General features: G+C 39.0%; 1 protein-coding gene across 3 annotated transcripts in view; it reads right to left on the bottom strand.

Annotated features, from left to right (window-relative positions):
- LOC127578752 (ubiquitin-conjugating enzyme E2 variant 1-like) overlaps window positions 1-18326 on the bottom strand; it is a 68876-nt gene that overhangs the window by 16259 nt on the left and 34291 nt on the right. The window contains exon 1 of one of the 3 annotated variants that reach the window (XM_052031168.1): window positions 15615-15738. The exons of 1 other annotated variant lie outside the window; for it this stretch is intronic. In XM_052031168.1, coding sequence (XP_051887128.1) covers window positions 15615-15636 — 22 coding nt within the window. In that variant the 5' untranslated portion in view covers window positions 15637-15738. One more of the 3 variants, XM_052031167.1, reaches the window with a different exon arrangement.

The raw sequence follows: 18326 nt of genomic DNA, 5'->3' as shown, positions 1-18326 counted from the left end.
CAGAAAAGAGGGTATAGTAGTTTTTAAAAAAAATTTCTAATCTGCAAATGTCGAAAAAAGTGTGATCTAGGCAAATTATATTTATTAGGCAATTGTTCAAAAGATGAAAAACAGTTATCAATAAATAGATCCTGAAAACATACTATTTCCTTCCTTTTCCATATGGAAAAAGCTGAGTCAGCTCTAGATGGATGAAAGAAAAAATTAGATTGAATGGGACTTGACAAATTAAATTCATTCAATCCAGAAAATTTATGAAATTGAAACCATATTCATATTGTATGTTTAACAATTGGGTTAGTCGTATGTTTACTTAACTTGGTAAGTACAAAAGGGAGAGAAGCACCTAAAATAGAAACTACTGAAAAGTCAGGAACTGATTGGTGCTCAAGGCATACCCATTTGGGGCATTGAATTACATCAGAATCTTGTATCCAAAAAATTAAATATCTATTATTAATTGCCCAATAGTATAATCTAAAGTTAAGCAAGGCCAAACCACCACCCTTTTTTAATTTTTGTAAATATTTCTTACTTAGCCTTGGGTTTTTATTCTGCCAAATATATGAAAGAATTTTAGAATCAATTGTGTCAAAAAAAGATTTCGGGACAAAAATTGGAATCTTGAAATAAATATAAAAATTTTGGTAAAATATTCATCTTAATCGCATTAATTCGGCCTACCAATGATAACAACAGTGGAGACCACTTAGTAAATAATTGTTTAACATGGTCAATTAAAGGCAATAGATTAGCTTTAAATAAGTCCTTATGTTTCTTGGTAATTTTAACACCTAAATACATAAAATAGTCAGTTACCAATCTAAAAGGTAATTGCCTATAAATTGGGGTTTGCATATTCAATGGAAAAAGTTCCCTCTTATTAAGATTTAATCTATAGCCAGAAAAAACACTAAACTGAACTAGTAGTGATAGTACTGCGGGGATAGATTCATCCGGATTAAAAATATAAAGTAACAGGTCATCGGCATAGAGAGATATCTTATGAATCATCTATCCGCGAGTAATGCCACATACATTTGAAGAGTCCTGAAGTGCAATAGCCAAGGGTTCTGAAGCAATATCAAATAATAAAGGGCTTAACGGGCAACCTTGTCCAGTACCTTGAAAAAGCCTAAACAAAGGATATCTTTGATTATTAGTAAGTATTGAAGCCATAGGTGTATAATAAATCATTTTAATCACAGATATAAATTTAGGGCTAAAATTAAATTTTTGAAGTGAATAGATATTCCCATTCGACTCTGTTAAATGCCTTTTCAGCATCTAGTGAAACAACACATTCTGGAATTTGGGATGAAGGAGTACATATAATATCCATTAATCTCCTGATATTAAAATGTAAATAACGATTCCGAATAAATCCTGTCTGGTCTTCAGAGATAATTTGTGGGAGAACCTTTTCCAGTCTAAAGGCCAATATTTTGGAAAATATTTTGGAATCTACATTTAATAAAGAAATAGGTCTATAAGATGCACAATCAGTGGGATCTTTGTCCTTTTTAAGAATTAAATAAATAGTTGCTTCATAGAAAGATTGTGGTAGTTTACCCACTGATAGGGCATCTTTAAAAATTTTGGGTAACCAGGGAACAAGAATATCAGAAAAGGATTTAAAAAATTCAGCTGTATATCCGTTAGGGCCGGGTGCTTTACCCGAGTTCATTGAAAATATTACTTTCTTTATTTCTTCCTCCGAAATGGGAGCATCTAATGTAGAACGTTCATTTAAAGATAGTTGGGGAATCTTCAGATCTCTTAAAAATTCATACATTGATGCAAGATCCTCAGGGAATTCTGATTGGTATAAAGAAGAATAAAATTCTTGAAAGGGTTTGTTGATTTGAACAGGATCGATCGTGTAAGTACCATCTGGTTTACAAATTTTATTAATCTGACATTTAGATAAAGTAGCTTTCAATTGGTTGGCCAATAATTTACCAGATTTGTCACCATGTATATAAAATTGACTTTTGTTTTTAAGTAGTAGATTTTCAATTGAAGATGTTAATAATAAACTATGTTGTAATTGGAGTTCTGTTCTCTTTTTAAAAAGCTCCAGATTCGGAGTATCAGAATATTTTTTATCGATTTCTTTAATCTTGTCAACCAATATATGTATTTCACAAGCCTCGTAATTTCTAGGGTAGGGACATGTTCGGCACAGCTTTGTGGGCCAAAGGGCCTGAATTGTGCTGTAGTTTTTCTATGTTCTAAATCTAAAGTATTTTTCTGTCACACAAGGTAAATAAAAGAGAAACAGAAAAGACAAGGGTACTTATACAGTGGCATGCAAAAATTTGGGCACCCCTGGTCAAAATTTGTTACTTTGAATAGCTAAAGCAAGTAAAAGATGACCTGATTTCCAAAAGGCATAAAGTTAAAGATGACACATTTCTTTAATATTTTAAGTAAGATTACTTTTTTATTTCCATCTTTTACAGTTTCAAAATAACAAAAAAGGAAAAAGGCCCAAAGCAAAAGTTTGGGCACCCTGCATGGTCTGTACTTAGTAACACCCTCTTTGGCAAGTATCACAGCTTGTAAATGCTTTCCATAGCCAGCTAAGAGTCTTTCAATTCTTGTTTGAGGGATTTTTGCCCATTCTTCCTTGCAAAAGGCTTCTAGTTCTGAGAGATTCTTGGGCCATCTTGCATGCACTGCTCTTTTGAGGTCGATCCACAGATTTTTGATGATGTTTAGGTCGAGGGACTGTGAAGGCCATGGCAAAACCTTCAGCTTGTGCCTCTTGAGGTAGTCCATTGTGGATTTTGAGGTGTTTAGGATTGTTATCCTGTTGTAGAAGCCATCCTCTTATCACCTAGTGTGATGTTTGCTTCCAGAATTTGCTGGTATTTAATTGAATTCATTCTTCCCTCTACCAGTGAAATGTTTCTCGTGCCACTGGCTGCAACACAAACCCAAAGCATGACCAATCCACCCCCATGCTTAACAGTTGGAGAGGTGTTCTTTTCATGATATTCTGCACCCTTTTTACTCCAAACTTTCCTGTGTCCTCACCACAAAACTCAGCATCAGAAGTTTGCAAAGGAACATCTAAACAAGCCTGATGCATTTTGGAAACAAGTCCTGTGGACTGATGAAGTTAAAATAGAACTTTTTGGCCGCAGTGAGCAAAGGTATGTTTTGGGGGGGGGTGATGGGGATTTGGTGTGGGGAAGAGAAAGAGGAGAAAGGAGAGGAGAGCAATTTCAAGTCTAACTAAATTAACTTTATCCTATTTTTAAAAAGTTGGATTGTACAAATGAAACAATAGAAATTGCAGAATAAGATTACATGTGTTACATCTTTTCAGACAATTGTATAGATTGGAATTTTGTTTTAATGGAACCAGAGCAAGGACTGGTCTTTTCTTCAATGCTTCTTGGAGTTCAGCTTCCAAGGGAACTACAAGACCAATTTTGAAGCAAAACCTAGAGATTTTTGCATAAATTGAGAAACCAAAAATTACTAATACAGAAAAAAATGCATAGAAGGAAAATATAGGACTTGGGCATTGTTTTGATTAAAGCCCATCTCAGCATTGCTGAGAAGCTTTTGGGTAAAGGATAAAGCAGGAATCTTCTAGAGGTGCATGTCTGCCAACATCAACTTACATTCCAATCTTTTATGCTTGTGTTGACATATGTCAAAAGGCATTAATGCAAACAAATGACTGGTGTACCACATGAAATTATGGGCCAGTATGAATACATCTTCTCATCTGATATCAAATCAATAGATCTTTTGATGCAATAGCCAAAACTGCTTTAGGAACATCTAGATGAAAAGAGATAACAAATGAATAAGTGTAATTGCGTATAAATTTTTCCTTTTAAAAATACATTTTTAGATTCCACTAAAGCATATTCTCTTATGGTTCGTGCCAATGTTAGCATAACAAAGGGATGGTCATACCATGGTCACATGCCAAATAAGAGTAACCGATATTGTCACTTGGATTAACCTTCTAAAAATCTCCAATACATCACTACATGTAAACTCCAAGATATAATCCTTAGTATGCATCAGTCCTTTGCAATCTCATCTTTGTGGAAATCAAAGAAAGAAATGAGAGAGTATTTTGCATGGGTGTGGAGTGCAATCTTGCTGGTGTGAAAATATTGGTAGAAAAGTGTTGGGAGTTGGTGTCATTGCTCAGTACTGACAAAGCTTAGAAAAACAACCCGAGGCAGGATGCCCCAGACTCTCTAATGTTAGCCAAGATAGAGTTGATTCTTTTAACACCAAATCAGGCTTCAAAATTCTGATTAAGATCCGCTTTTGTTTTCTTGCATGCACTGTATTCCATTTGACACTGCTTCCCAACATCCTCTTTCCTAGTACATCATGGTGACGTAAATGGCAAGAACAATTCTGACCATTGGTCTTTTGCTCCCAGCCAGAAACCTTAATTTAATAGGGACATAAGAAATTCTGCAGATGCTAGAATCTGGAGCAATACACAAAGCGCTGGAGGAACTCAGGAGGTCAGGCAGCAACCATGGAGGGAAATAAACAGTCAAGATTTCGGGCCAAGAACCTTCATCAGGACTGGAAAGGAAGAGGGCAGAAGCCAGAATAAGCAGGTGGGGTGGGTGGGAGAAGGAGTACACGCAGGCAGGGGATAAGCAAGTCCAGGTGAGAGGGGGAAGGTAGTGGATGGGAGAGGGGCAGAAGATTTAATAAACTGACAGGTTATAGGTAGAAGTGGCCAAGGGCTGAAGAAGGAAGCTGGTAGGAGAGAGCAGTGGACCATGGAATAAAGGATGGGGGAGGAGAGGAGATGAGCAGGTCATCAAGGCAGGGAAAGGGAACCACAGGAATAGAGTGGGGGGCGGTGCGAGAGAAAAAGGGGTGGGGGTTACCAGAAGTTAGAGAAATCAGCTTTAATGGTCTTTGCATTATCTCAGTGCAAGAGCTTCCACAATCCTATTTGGTCAGCCCTTGGCATATTATCCATTTTGGAGCAGGGGAGTGGCTCTGGCCGAGTCTGGAAGCTTCTAGCAACAGGACACAGTGCAAGCATTCAAAATTTGTTTGGTGTGGACTGAAGAACAAAGATATGCAAAGATCCCTTGCAATATCTTTGAAAATTCATTTCCCATCAACGCACCTATTGTGACCGTTACAAGCATGATGCAATTCACGACGTCCAGAATTGCTATGGCAACTTTCAATGAACCCACCAGGCTTCAACTATTTTAGTGCACAACTGATGTGCCATCATTCTTTCAAGTAAAAATTCCAACTCTGAAGCCACTAATGCTTTGGAGACCACAAAGTGTCTCTATTGGCTACAGGTTAATCCACCTAATCAAACAACCAACTCGATCCCAGTTTGAAGGTCTGTATAAAATGCAAACTGCCAGGGTCATAGTGTGGCACTTTTTGTTTTGTCCTAAAATATACAGCTTGGAAACGAAGACCCCAATCAGAATAAAGTGAACAGATGAGGTCTGAGGAACCCAATGGATTGCACAACATACCAACACTTGAGGGTATCAAGTGTTCAGTTATTGTGAACAAGCTCAAGAATATCAAAAGTCAACTGGCATATTTTCCTCACATTCTATTACAGAAAATCAGCTATGAAGGACTACTGATCATAACAGGGTGAGTGGCAGTTAGTAGAGCAGCTGCCTCATAGTCCAGCAATCAGTTCAATTCTGACTGCCAGTGACCATGTGGATTTTCTCCAGGTTTCCTTTCACATCCCAGAAGTGTGCAAATTGGTAGGTTACCTGGCCATTCTAAATTGCCTAGTGTATAGGTAAGTGGTAGAATTCAAGCAGGGGAGGAGGAGGAGAAAGCAGAGAAGAGAGAATAGGTTACAGGCAACATTGAGGGAAAATGGAATTGCTAAGCAAGTTAGCATAGACTCAAATTGACCAAATGGCTTCCCATGCACAAGGAAATATGGGATACCTTTTGTAATTCCAGAATGAAAATTGTGGAATATGGGCTAACTTGCTATTTTTAAACACTACCAAACAGGTTCCAGGAGCTGCAAGGCATCTTGGAGCACCGTGTTAACAATATGGAGTATCCTTATGATATTGTTAAACGGAATACAAGGGTTAGTATAGCCAGCATTCTTGCAGTTAAGTGGTGTTATGCTAAGCACTTGCTGTCGCTTGTCTAGAAGGAAGCAGGCACCAGGAAAGAGAGAAAAATCCAGCAGCTTCATCTTGCAGAAAGCACTGATAAAATAGTTGTAAATATGTACATACATGCAAATAATTTGTGGGCATCTAGTTTGCATACATTTGTTTATACATTAAATGAAAGTAAATGGTTTTGGAAAAAAAATGAAATTTTCAGTATTCATTGTTATAATGGAAAACCTGACAGCAAATTCTGGAGTAAGCACATGCAAAACACTGAAATCCAGAAACAGTTATTAGTGGCTCCCAGGTAGTCCTCTGGAAAAGACTGCAGCACACTGCTTCCAATGAAAATTAAAGGAACTTATATTTACAGATTTTTTTTAAAGTGTAAAAATGAACCAAGGTTAGGATGCTGCACAAAATGCCAGTGGGTTTTAAAACAAAAGTGGTTTACCAATCCATAATTACTGTAAATACAGACCTTAAAATTTGTGGGGTCATTCCTTCACATTTACATATTTTTGGTTGCAAACAATGAAAACATTAGAGTGGGGAAGATCAGGCAATTCTCCAGTAACAAAGCTTGTGACATCATTAGTCATGATGCATAAAGATGCATCAAATGTGAATAAAACTAGAAGACATCCATTTAGGGTAAGGGGCAAACGATTTAGAGGGATCTGAGGGATACCTTTTTCACCCGGAGGGTGGTGGAAGCAAAGTCACTTACATCATTCAAGTGTCTAGACGAAAAGTTGAATCACTTGGCATAGAAAGCTACAGGACTAGAGCTGGAAGATTCTTGGGTGGCCACAGGTCAGCATGGGCCAAAAAAAAAACCTGTTTCCATGTTGTGTGACTATGACTCTTTAAACAGACGATTTGCTGCAAGTGATAGGCCACATCCCACCCTAATTATTGACAGCAGTGTATTAGCCAGTAAATACCAAATTTCCAAGTTTCCATAAATAACTGCAGAAGAACTAAAACTTTGAAATTCTCTTCTCACCAACTTTGAGCTCTAAAAGTATAGTTACTTTTCTCCCCCCAAAAAAAGAAACACCTCAATTTCCCATCTTGAGACTCCACCCCTTCCCCACACCCCAAGTCAGATTACGAATGCCCAACCTATGTAAAGCCCAAACATATGAATGAGCATTTAGGAGACCAGCAGAATGCATTTACCAGCTGCTGCAGGCATCTTCTGCCATGTGTTCACAGCTGCATTTCTGATTTGCAAACCGGTCACAGGAACAGAACTCTACCATTAACTGGCAAAGACCTGTACTTGAGTTTAGAAGAATGAAAAGGTACTCAGAGAAACATACAAGAGTTAAGGGGTTTCACAAGATAGATGTGAAGTCAGTAGTAACCTTGACTGCCATGTCTAGAAGGACTATATTCTCATAATAGGATTTGGCCCTCAAGGACAAATGATGAGAAGAAATTTCTTCAGAGGGTAATGAAGCTTTGGAATTCCCTAACCAAGGTTGGGAAGGCTCATTTGTTTAATATTTTCCAGACACACATGGAGGGTGGAGGGCACTTAAATCTCAACCAAAAGATACGATACTGACTGTTCCAATGGATATAGAGTTCTAATTTTGCCAGCTAACACCAAAAATAAGTTACTGGCCATTTATCCAATCTTTTGTTGCAGGCAACTCAGCTTGTCAAACAAAGTACCATCATACCCAAGAGTTATTTCTTCCTTTCAGTCACATTAATGAGCATATCTATCCAGTCCCACACTGAAAGACCAAAACTACCTCAATTGTGCCAAGTAGAAAATACACAATCAAGGTTAACTGTATTTATTATCACCATGGTTTATTTCAAATCCTCCATAAATTTAACACTAAGAGGTATAAATTCCACTTCAAACATGCAGTGTTACATATTTACAACTAGTATACCGCACAGTTGAGATTTGTTTTTAAACCTCTGTGCAAAACAAAAGACCAAAAATTGTCAAAATACAATTGATGCCAGCTTGAAATATTCATTAGCTTTTTGTGGAAGTTTTTTTTTGAAAAACTTAACAAAATGCTATGCTAAACTTACTCAAGAACAATGAACATTAGTCATTCATTAATGCCACAACATGCATTTCCCTTCTAATTAGTGACAGCACCCAGGAAGACAAGCACTGGTGTCCCTCAATAATAAATAGAGATAAAACTTATGCAAAAGTATTGAGTGCTTTTGTTTACATAGCTTGAGTTCTGGGTAACACTGAGCAAGTAATTCAGGGCACTTGGTTCACACATCTTTCCCAATCAAGTTGCAACACAGCACCACCAGTTAATTAGCAAAGTGGAACTAAAGCTCAGTTTTCTTCCTACATTTGATCCTTAAAGTGCAGTGAGATAAGCTCACGCAACTAGAACCAGTGCTATTTAGTATTACCAAACAAGTTAGCAAACTGGGAGAGGGTGAAGCATAAAGCAGGAGTTCTATATCTGACAAGCATGCATCAGTCCATATTGAAGTAAAAAGATAAAAGGCCCAGTGTGGTGCACTTACAAACCCTCACTTAGTTTAGTAGGCACCACTATAAACCAGTCTTCTTGGGCAGTTCTGCAGGATCAAAACTGACTTGCTCCTATTTCTGTTCTATGGGTTCTGAAGTGGCTAGAAGCCACCGTGGGACCTGCAGATTCTGCCACAAGTGAGGCAGAGGTGCTTGACAGGGCAGACATATGGGTAGTTGGGATGCGGAGCATTCTTCTCATTTATCGTGGGCTTCTGTGCACATGGATGGGTTTCTCAATTCCATTCAGAATATTCCTGTTTTGAAGAGCCACTGATCAGAGATTCTACAAGGTGGTGGTGGTGATGTCAAACTCCTTCCCCCTCCTCCCCCAAGGATGCATTTCAGCACTTCCAAATTATTTCAGCTGTCCTCCTGGTAATCTGCTGTGATGACGAAGCTCCAAACAGAATATCTGTTTTGGAGTCTGGTTTGCTCTGCTCCAGAAGGAAGCTTTTTAGAGAAGCAGGTGAGTAAGATTAAATCGAATCAATGATATATATTTGCCTATTACTAGATTGTACTGAGATAGATTCGGTACACATTGCAGTCTATAATGACGGAGATAAGATGGGAGATGAATATCTGTGGGCAGCAAAACCTGACCTCTGGATTGAGAGTCAAAAGTCCTTAACAGATTAAAAAGGCAGTGTACCATAGTTAACACAGCTCTTGCCACCCCCCCACCATCAAAAGAGAGGAATAGAATCCACATTACATTTCAGGGAGAAGCTCTTTGCTCACTGGGAAGTGGGAGGTCAAGGAAGACTCTTGTCACAACTTTCCCTGTGGCAAACAGTAGGAAGATCACTCTAGTTACCTCATTGGATTTTTCCAGTTTTGAAGATTGTCATGATTCCAGCACCTCAGATCTCTTGGCACATTCTCATTCCCTTAGACATGGGATATTATATATGTATAAGAAATTGTCTATTTGGAACCAAAGCCTTTCAACATACTTCAGCAAATATATTTTCTTCCAAGGCTTTGTTATTATTTGTTAATATCTGCTCATGTTAACTTATTATTCAGCTGTGATGACAAGGCTGGACTTGATAGCTTACTGTGCAATGGAGTCAAGTGTGGTCATGCCAAGGATAGAGTCATGGTTATGGAAGTGTTCCTTCAAGCATCTGTTAACTATCTGTCCCCAGAGTTCACCCTTTTATTTTGAATTAGTGGGACAGGCCATTGGCTGCTTGAGTTACTAAACATCCTGCACACTTTCTAATCATCTGTTCTCCAGATCATAGATTTTCTGTTGGACCTCTGCCTTCAGCTGCCTGTTCAGCTGTTTCTTTTCCCTTGAGCTATGCTGGAGCTTCCAATCCAAGAACACCCATATTGTGTTTAATTAGCTCCTAGGTCTCCTGATCATTACCATCAAATCAGTCCTAGTGCTTCTGGGTAGAGAGGCAAAGTGCTTCTTGACAGATAGACCCAGTGGACACTTTGCAGCTCCTATTGGTTAAGAGCTGCGAGATTGTCCACGAGGCATCCATATTTGCAGGTTCCCCCCAAGACTTTAAATTGATTTTTCTTGTGACTCTGTTTCTGCTACTGCAATTGTTTCTTGATTAGGCAGATGGAAATAACAGAGTCAATTAGATGGTGGTCAGTCCAAGTCACACGGGGGAATGCAGAAATCGTTGTAGTCTGTCACTTGAATGACATAACCTAACAGGTGCCAGTGCTTGGTTTGTGGATGTTGCCATGGAGGTCTTGCATTGTCTCTCTGATAAAACAAGGCATCAGTATGAAAAGACTAAAAAGCCATTTTCTTACTACAAACTATATTCTAGAAGCAAAGAAAGAACTCCAAGCAAAAATGGCAAAAAGGATGGATGAAAAGTTTAAAAAAAAGCCGCTACACCTGTTATGATGATAATTTTTGATCTTAAGGCCAAGCATTTCTGAGCAGCATTAATTTACATTCAACCATTAGAAGAGTGAGAACAAATCTTTAGGTTTAGTTGCAGCCACCATTTTCAAAATCAAAATTTATAATTCACTGTTAATTGTTCAATAAGTGCACTTAATAAAAAGTTTGTGCATTCAGTAGATGTTTGAGACTTGGACTATCAAAAACCATGAGCAGTCACCAAAAAAACCATAGGAATCTATTATGCAGGTCAGCAAGCACATAAATCCCAATGGTCATCACCTAATAATAATTCACCTAGCCATATCACCAATTACTATGTTTAAATATTATCAAATGAATGATTCCAGGTACCTCCCAGGTAAATAGAAATTAATTTTAACTCTTGGGGTTTGTCCCATAAAGAAGGAAGTTGATATACAGAGACACAGAAGGACAAGTTAGTTTTGCATCATAATATTAAAATGCACATTTCAAAATTACAGTTATGAATGCACTGAACTTTTAAATTTTTTTTGGGGCTCTCTTTGCCACAACTAAGTTGGCTAACAAAGATCAGACTCAGGTGTCTGTAGATGACTACTATGATGTTTGCTAGATGAAAAAGAGGATTCTCATCCTTTGGAAAATACCTGGCATCTATATAATGTAGCAGAAACAAGGTACTATAAAGGTGTAAACATGTCATACTATTCAATTGCATGTTTTCCTACTGCTGGTCATTCAACATCTCAAAAAACACTGAAAACTTTGTTCTGCCCTACAGTAACAGTGTTATACTAAAGTTCATGTAATCACTGTAACTCTTAAGCCTCCTCATTATTGGTATCTGGGTTTGTCCTTAAATTTGGAGTTTCTACTAACACCATCATATGTAACGGTTTGAAAGTGGAATAAGGAATCAATTCTAAACTACTCAACTTCTGTCATTGAATTAATGCTGGGAAATCCATAAATTACCTTTAAGCCCATCTTAACAATATTGAAATTACTTATCACACAAATACATCTTACTCCTGTGAAACTGCCAACTTCCCAATCGGTTAAAATTTTGACCAGATGTCCTTATGCCAGAAATTCCTCAAGACATTTGAAGACTGGAACATACGATCATGATGCATTGAGAATATTCCAAAGCCCAATTCATTATTCCGTTCCTCCAGATTTATATTTCTTGGAGACAAGTTTCTAATATAGCAGCAAACCACCAGCAGATTGCAGGAAGTGCACTTATCCAGGATCTTTCATAATCTCAGGACACTCAAAGGACTTCATCCCCAATGAAGAGTACTTGTTATGTGGTGAAATGTAGTAGTCACTTTTTAATTATCATGTCCCACAAGCATGCAACAAGGTAAATGACCAAATACCCCTTTGATATTTGTTGCAGGATAAACACTGACTGAAAGGAATGAGCAGAGTAGAGCAGACAGGCAAGCAAGCATAAATAGAATAGCGCCTCCAATAGTGCAGCCCTCAATACTCCATCAACCTGCATTATGCACTCATCTCCATGAACTCATGGCCTTACTCAGCAATGGTGCACTATCTCCGAGCCAAGTCTGTTATAAATAGCAACCAACATTTAAAATGCAAGGAGTGAAATACAGTACTCTAACACAATCTATCCACTTACAGTGCAATCAAAGTAATGTAGGAAACTGGAGCGGTTTATGTTGGGATATTTAATGACTTAAACAGTTACCAAGCTTTCTAGTTAAAGGAGCTGAAGAACTAAGCTTACCTCAGTTTGCCATATAAAATTAAGCTATGATGCAACTTGGATCTCCAAAACAAACTACAATGCATGTATACGGCATACTCCTTCCAAACATTAGGCATTTTCTTTGCTGTAACAGAATCCCAATTCAGAACCATCCACCAAGCCAATACCAATTCATTGGCCAAAATAACAAACGAGTACCTTTAAACAGCTCAGTCTATATTGCCTTTAACAAATAACCAAGTTGTTTTCCTTTCACAGAAATAAGAATTATAGACAACCAGTCCCAACAGCCTAATCCGTCATGTAATGACTGATCTGTAAGACAATTTCATTGACTGTTGTTTTACAACTGAAAATGCTAACAAAAAACCTCCGAATCTTTTGCAGTTGCTTTCTCCCATTGTAGCTTACCTTCAAAAAGCACCTACTGTAGTTATTTTATTACAAACAAAAATGAGCATATTTACAATGTTTCCATCATACCTTGTATCTAATATTGTATCTGAAATTGAAGCCTGTTTAATCTCAAGATGAGGGTTATGAAAGGTAAATAATTCAGATCTGTTTCTAGATTATTCACTTTTTGCACACTAACCATCCTGGAATTACCTAATAAAATAGTATTTGACCAGTACAATTAACAAGTTCAAAAATCTTAAAGCAAAAAAAAAGTCAAATTCAAAATTAGGAGACCATCCAACTATATCTTTAGAGATAGCTAACAGCCTACAAAACAAAAGTAGGCAAAAATATATAAACCAGTAATTATTAATAAAGACATAGGTACAAAGTATTACAAATAAGACTTCAAAATTTTCCACAGAGAATGCATGAGTGGGAGAAGAAATAGCAGAGGTTGAAGCTGAAAGATTTGGAGTTTTAACAGACTCAGCATTTATCTGCAAAACAAATGCTGAATTATTTAATCAAACAACAAGAAATAAAAATGGAGCAAGTTATAATCTGGTTAACCCACTTCATATCTTCAGCATGATGCAACAAAAACAGAAGATGCAAGAATAAATAGCACCAGTAACATCTGCATTAGCCAAAATGGGATAACCATACTCCATAGTGGAAACAATCAATGTTCCATACAGTGAACAGCAGATCTGGTTATTTTCAGCATATTGTTCTCACAAATTTCCAGTACATGTATGTAACTATTCTTTCCATCCTAGGAATACCACATCATCAGAAAAAGATAAATCAATTCCGGGGGCGGAGGGGGGGGGGGGGGGGGGAGAGAGGTGATGTAGAAAAGAAATACAAAACTGATCTCCAGTATGAGAAGACAAATGCAGGAAAATAACCAAAAAACTTACTTATCTGGTTTTGAAAGGAAGCTACTGAGGGAGGAAAATCACCAAAAGCACATGCTGTAGAATTAGACAACACAGGAAGTGGCTATGCAGGCTGCTCCTTTTATGGTAATTAAGAACTCCATTCCTCTATAGCTTTGCCTTAGATTTATTCATCCTAGCAATCTTCCTAAAATACAGCACCAAAATTTGAAACTAAAGTATTCTACTCACAGCCTAAGCAACTGTTTGAACAAGTTGAGCAGTACTTCTACTTCAATGCTATGCCCTTAATGAAGTTTACCATTCCAGTGTTTTTAACCCCAGTTTCAACTTCCCTTTCCACTTTGTTTTCTCTTCCACTTTAAAATCTGTGCATAAACCAAGTCTCTCTGCTTGATGCTGAGTTACTCACATCCCTTTCAATTGCATTCAATTTCAACTACCATGCATGTGGCTAAATGACTTTCTTATGAAGTTATTTAGAGTCCTTGTTGGATAATCACATTCCTTCTGTTTGTCCAATATAAACAACTGTAGACATCCATTATACACAGTACTGACCACAGGAAGACAAAATTCAGTTATATTCATCACTATATACTCCAGCTAAATTATCCACAATTTCACATTCACATACCTGTATTTTTATTTACAAGCATCCCAAGTGGTAAACATTACCACTGTGCTTTTATCAGCAGAGAGATTTCTTCACATACATTAAAGTGCAATTAATTTTATTTTAGTAAAATCTTGTAACTTTGCCCACCAGTAAATGGCAGAAAAACTGGCTTATGGCAGGTTATTTTGACTATCTTTCTTACTTCTTGATCAGAAATGTTAAATTGACAACTCAATAGTCATCTAGTATAAAAATGCATCTCCAAAGAGGTTTAGAAATTGAGGGGAAAGTTTTTGCTCTAGTTTCTTTAGCATTCAATGAAATAATCAACTACAATAACAAACTACATGAACTGCACTGTCATTTCTGTATCATCTCCTTTCTGTATTCCAACTAGAACAATCTTCTCAGTTTCAAATACGTGGAAGCAAAACTCCCAGAATAATAAATATTGTCAAACAGTAAATTGTAAGATCATGAAGGCCTGGCTTCTAAAGCAGACCACTTCCAGAGTGAAAAATTGACTTAAGCTTAAAAACAAAAATCACATCTTGCCAGCAACCATAAGTTAAATACTAACATTTCAAGCTGAATTCCAAATAATGCAATATTTAAAATATAAATTAGCAATCATAAAAGGCCAAAAACAATTTAACTGATTAATCTTGCAGAATAAGACATTTTCACAATAGCAGGAATGAGTGCAAGTATCTAGAACAAAATCATTGCAACAGAAGAGAGAAACTACTATTGGACGTCCAAATTACATTTGAAATATTTAAGCAGATGGTTTAAACTAATAAAGAGGAAAAGAGGTCCCGAGGGGGAGGGGAGCCCAGAATAGGGCGGTGGAGGAAGCAGAACGCTGGCCTGCGTGTGCTACGTACTTGCAGGCAAAAGCGTGAACCCCAAGAAAATGGCAAAGAAAAAAAAGCAGCGTTGCCTCACCCACAGGAAAGTGAGTGCGGGCAGGGGGAAGGCAGCAGCAACCTGCCTCTGCCGAGATGAGCCAGTCTGCCACAAAACACGACAAAATACGATGGCATTCACAAAGTAAAAACCCCGCCGGCTGAACGATTTATCGCTGATTAAACGCGCTTCCGCTCTCCACACCCCTTCTGTGCAGCTGATAAATACGGCAGGCCGTTCGGGCGGTTGACGGGTTTCAGTTTCCTCAATGGAAAGGAAACCAAGGCGAGTTCCCCAGACCAACAGCGACGGCGCAGGCTCCAGGACCAACCTGCGGACGCGGCTCCCCGGGCCCTTCCCCAGGAGCCAGCGGCTCCCAGCAGCGAGGAAAGAGACCGCATTCGGATCGGGGCTCCGGCTCCCTCGCCCCAGCAGCCTCCGAATGGGAGAGCTCATCGAGCGGAGGGGAATTTAACAAAAAGAGCACCCACACCCTCTACCCCGACTCACCCTTACTCCCGGTGGTCGCCATCTTGTGTCGCTACCGGTCACTGCTGACCTCCGCCGGTCGTGACGTCATTAAACGCGGGAACTGGCGGCGGGGGCGCGCACCACAGCCCCGAGGGCGATTGTGCGCGCACTGCGCTGACAGGCGTGTGCCCTTTATGGAAGCTGGGGTCTGCATGCGTCCAGCGAGTTCTCAGCGGAAGGAGCATTGCACTAATGCAAGGAGCATTTTACCATTTTTCCAGCTTTCCTCTTCCAGACTAACTTGCATGTACTTAAAGCTGTTTAAATGCATTTAAAACTTTTGTTTTTTTTTCTGCGTTAAGGGCAGTCTGCTCCATTGTAGCTCAGAGGGCGATTTCCAAAGCCACGGGCAACATGGTCGTTCGAGAGAATGGCCCTTAACTTCACAGGAGATCGGTCTTCTGCCAACCTAGCCCTGTTGCATCACACTAACCGTCTGACAATAAAGGTTCATGGCAAGACCATGGAAAATGTGGCTGCTTCCCATATCTTGGGAGCCACTTCACAGCAAAGGCAGACGTGGAATATGAAATTCACCATTGCCTAAAATGTGCCAGAGTAGCCTTTGGTCGATTGAGGAAAAGGGTCAAGAGCCTCAGACCTGTGACAAACCTCATTGTCTTCTGGGCAGTAGTGATTGTTGCCCTTCAATATTCTTCAGAGGCCTGAATTACCCGCAGCAGGCATCTCATATTACTAAGGGATACTACTAACACCATCCCTGCAAGATCCTTCAATTTCACTGGAAGGATAAACAAACCAAATGTCAATGTCTTTTCCCAGACCAGCATAACCGCAAGTGAGGCCCTAGTTACATTCATCCTGTGCAGTTGAGCAGACGATGACACTGCCATGCCGACACCAGACTCTCAAAACATTCACTGTTCCGTGCCCTGTCATGGGAGGTGATTGCTGGACGGACAGGGGAAAAGATTCAAGGATGTACTCAAGACCTCCTTGAAAAAATGCAACATTTACTTTCGGGAATCCCTGGCCAATAACCACTCAGGTCTGTGCGTTGGAAGTACGTACAAGCCCTGCATAAAGTACGAAAGGAGCACATCACTTCACAAATTACCACAATCACTGCCTGGCACCTCCTGCCTCATCTATGGAAGAGTCTGCATTTCCCACATTGACCTCAGAACCTGCAGAACCAGAGCAGGAGCAAGTCATTCTCAATCCAGAGAGAGCACACTAATGAATGATCTGTACAAGAATGTAAAGGCTTGCACTGTTTTATAATTGTATATAGTTTGTCTTTTATTATGAATAAAGTTTATTTTGATTAAAATTCTCAATCCAGAGAGAGCACCTAAAATGAAAAGCTGTAGAAAATGCCACATTTTAACAGCTGCTCTTTCAGCCTCAGGGAACAGAAATGTCAGCTTAAGGGCTCAGTTTATAACATTGCTCCCTAAGCAGCCAAATTGACGATGTTTATTCAACCTTCTTTTGATTTAAGTTAATATCTCTGGCATTTGCACATTTTTTATTAATATTTGCCCAGCTGAGGGAATCATGATTAAATGTTCCTGCTAAATATTGTGAGGATTATTCAAAAAATTGAAAAGGTGGGGCTAAAAGATATTTCACTGGAAAAAATCGAGTTGAAATTAAGCTTGGCTTAAATAAACTGGGGGAGAAAAAGTAGATTTCATTTTTTTTAAATTAATATTGTAAGATGTGGGCATCACACACAAGGCCTGGATCTATTACACACTCTTAGTTGTCCTTGAGAAGTTGATGGTGAGGCACTTTATTGTATCACTGTAGTCTTTCTGATGAAGATATTCCCAACAGTGCTGTTGGGGACGGTGTTTCATGATTTAGATTCAATGAAAATGAAGTTAATGTGGTACATTTTCATGTTAATATGGTGTGCGAATTAGAGGGAACTTGCAGGTAGTTGTGTTCCCATGCTGTTTCTGCCCTTGCTCCTCTTAGTTGTGGCCGAGCAGCTTTTCAGAACAGGGAGCTGGGAATCATGGGGAAGTTGGGTAAACTGACCTTAGACTAGTGGAAGATCCAAATCCACAAAACTAGCTGGGTCAGACATTCAATCGAGCTCACATGTTAGTGATAGTATGGCAAGAACAGGTGTTAATGACCACAATGCAGGTCCAATTGATTAGTTATTGAATACTTAACATAAGTATCAGTCCAGGGAAAGAGAAACAATAGAGAGGCAGACTGAATGGAGCCTCGGTTTCCTGCCTCTACCTCATTTGGAGAGTCGTATTCAAAGCTTCCCCCAAACCTATTACCCCTTGAAGTGACTAGCAGTGCCCCTCACACCTTGACCATCCAGTTGGTCAAGCCAAAAGAAGTTTTTGGAAGAGCACAGCAGGGTTATAACTAATCCTGCTGGATATTCTGATGGAGAAGATCCTGAGAGGCAGGATTTATGAACATTTGGAGAGGTATAATATGATTAGGAATAGTCAGCATGGCTTTGTTAAGGGCAGGTCCTGCCTTACGAGCCTGATTGAATTTTTTGAGGATGTGACTAAGCACGTCGATAAAGGGAGAGCAGTAGATGTAGTGTATCTGGATTTCAGCAAGGCATTTGATAAGGTACCCCATGCGAGACTTATGGAGAAGGTGAAGAGACATGGGATCCAAGGGGACATTGCAGTGTGGATCCAGAACTGGCTGGCCTACAGAAGGCAAAGAGTGGTTGTCGAAGGG

Source organism: Pristis pectinata, chromosome 16, assembly GCF_009764475.1.
Source record: "Pristis pectinata isolate sPriPec2 chromosome 16, sPriPec2.1.pri, whole genome shotgun sequence".
Taxonomy (NCBI): Eukaryota; Metazoa; Chordata; class Chondrichthyes; order Rhinopristiformes; family Pristidae; genus Pristis; species Pristis pectinata.
The sequence above is the reverse complement of the archived record's forward strand: the minus strand, read 5'-3'. Positions and strand labels throughout refer to the sequence as shown.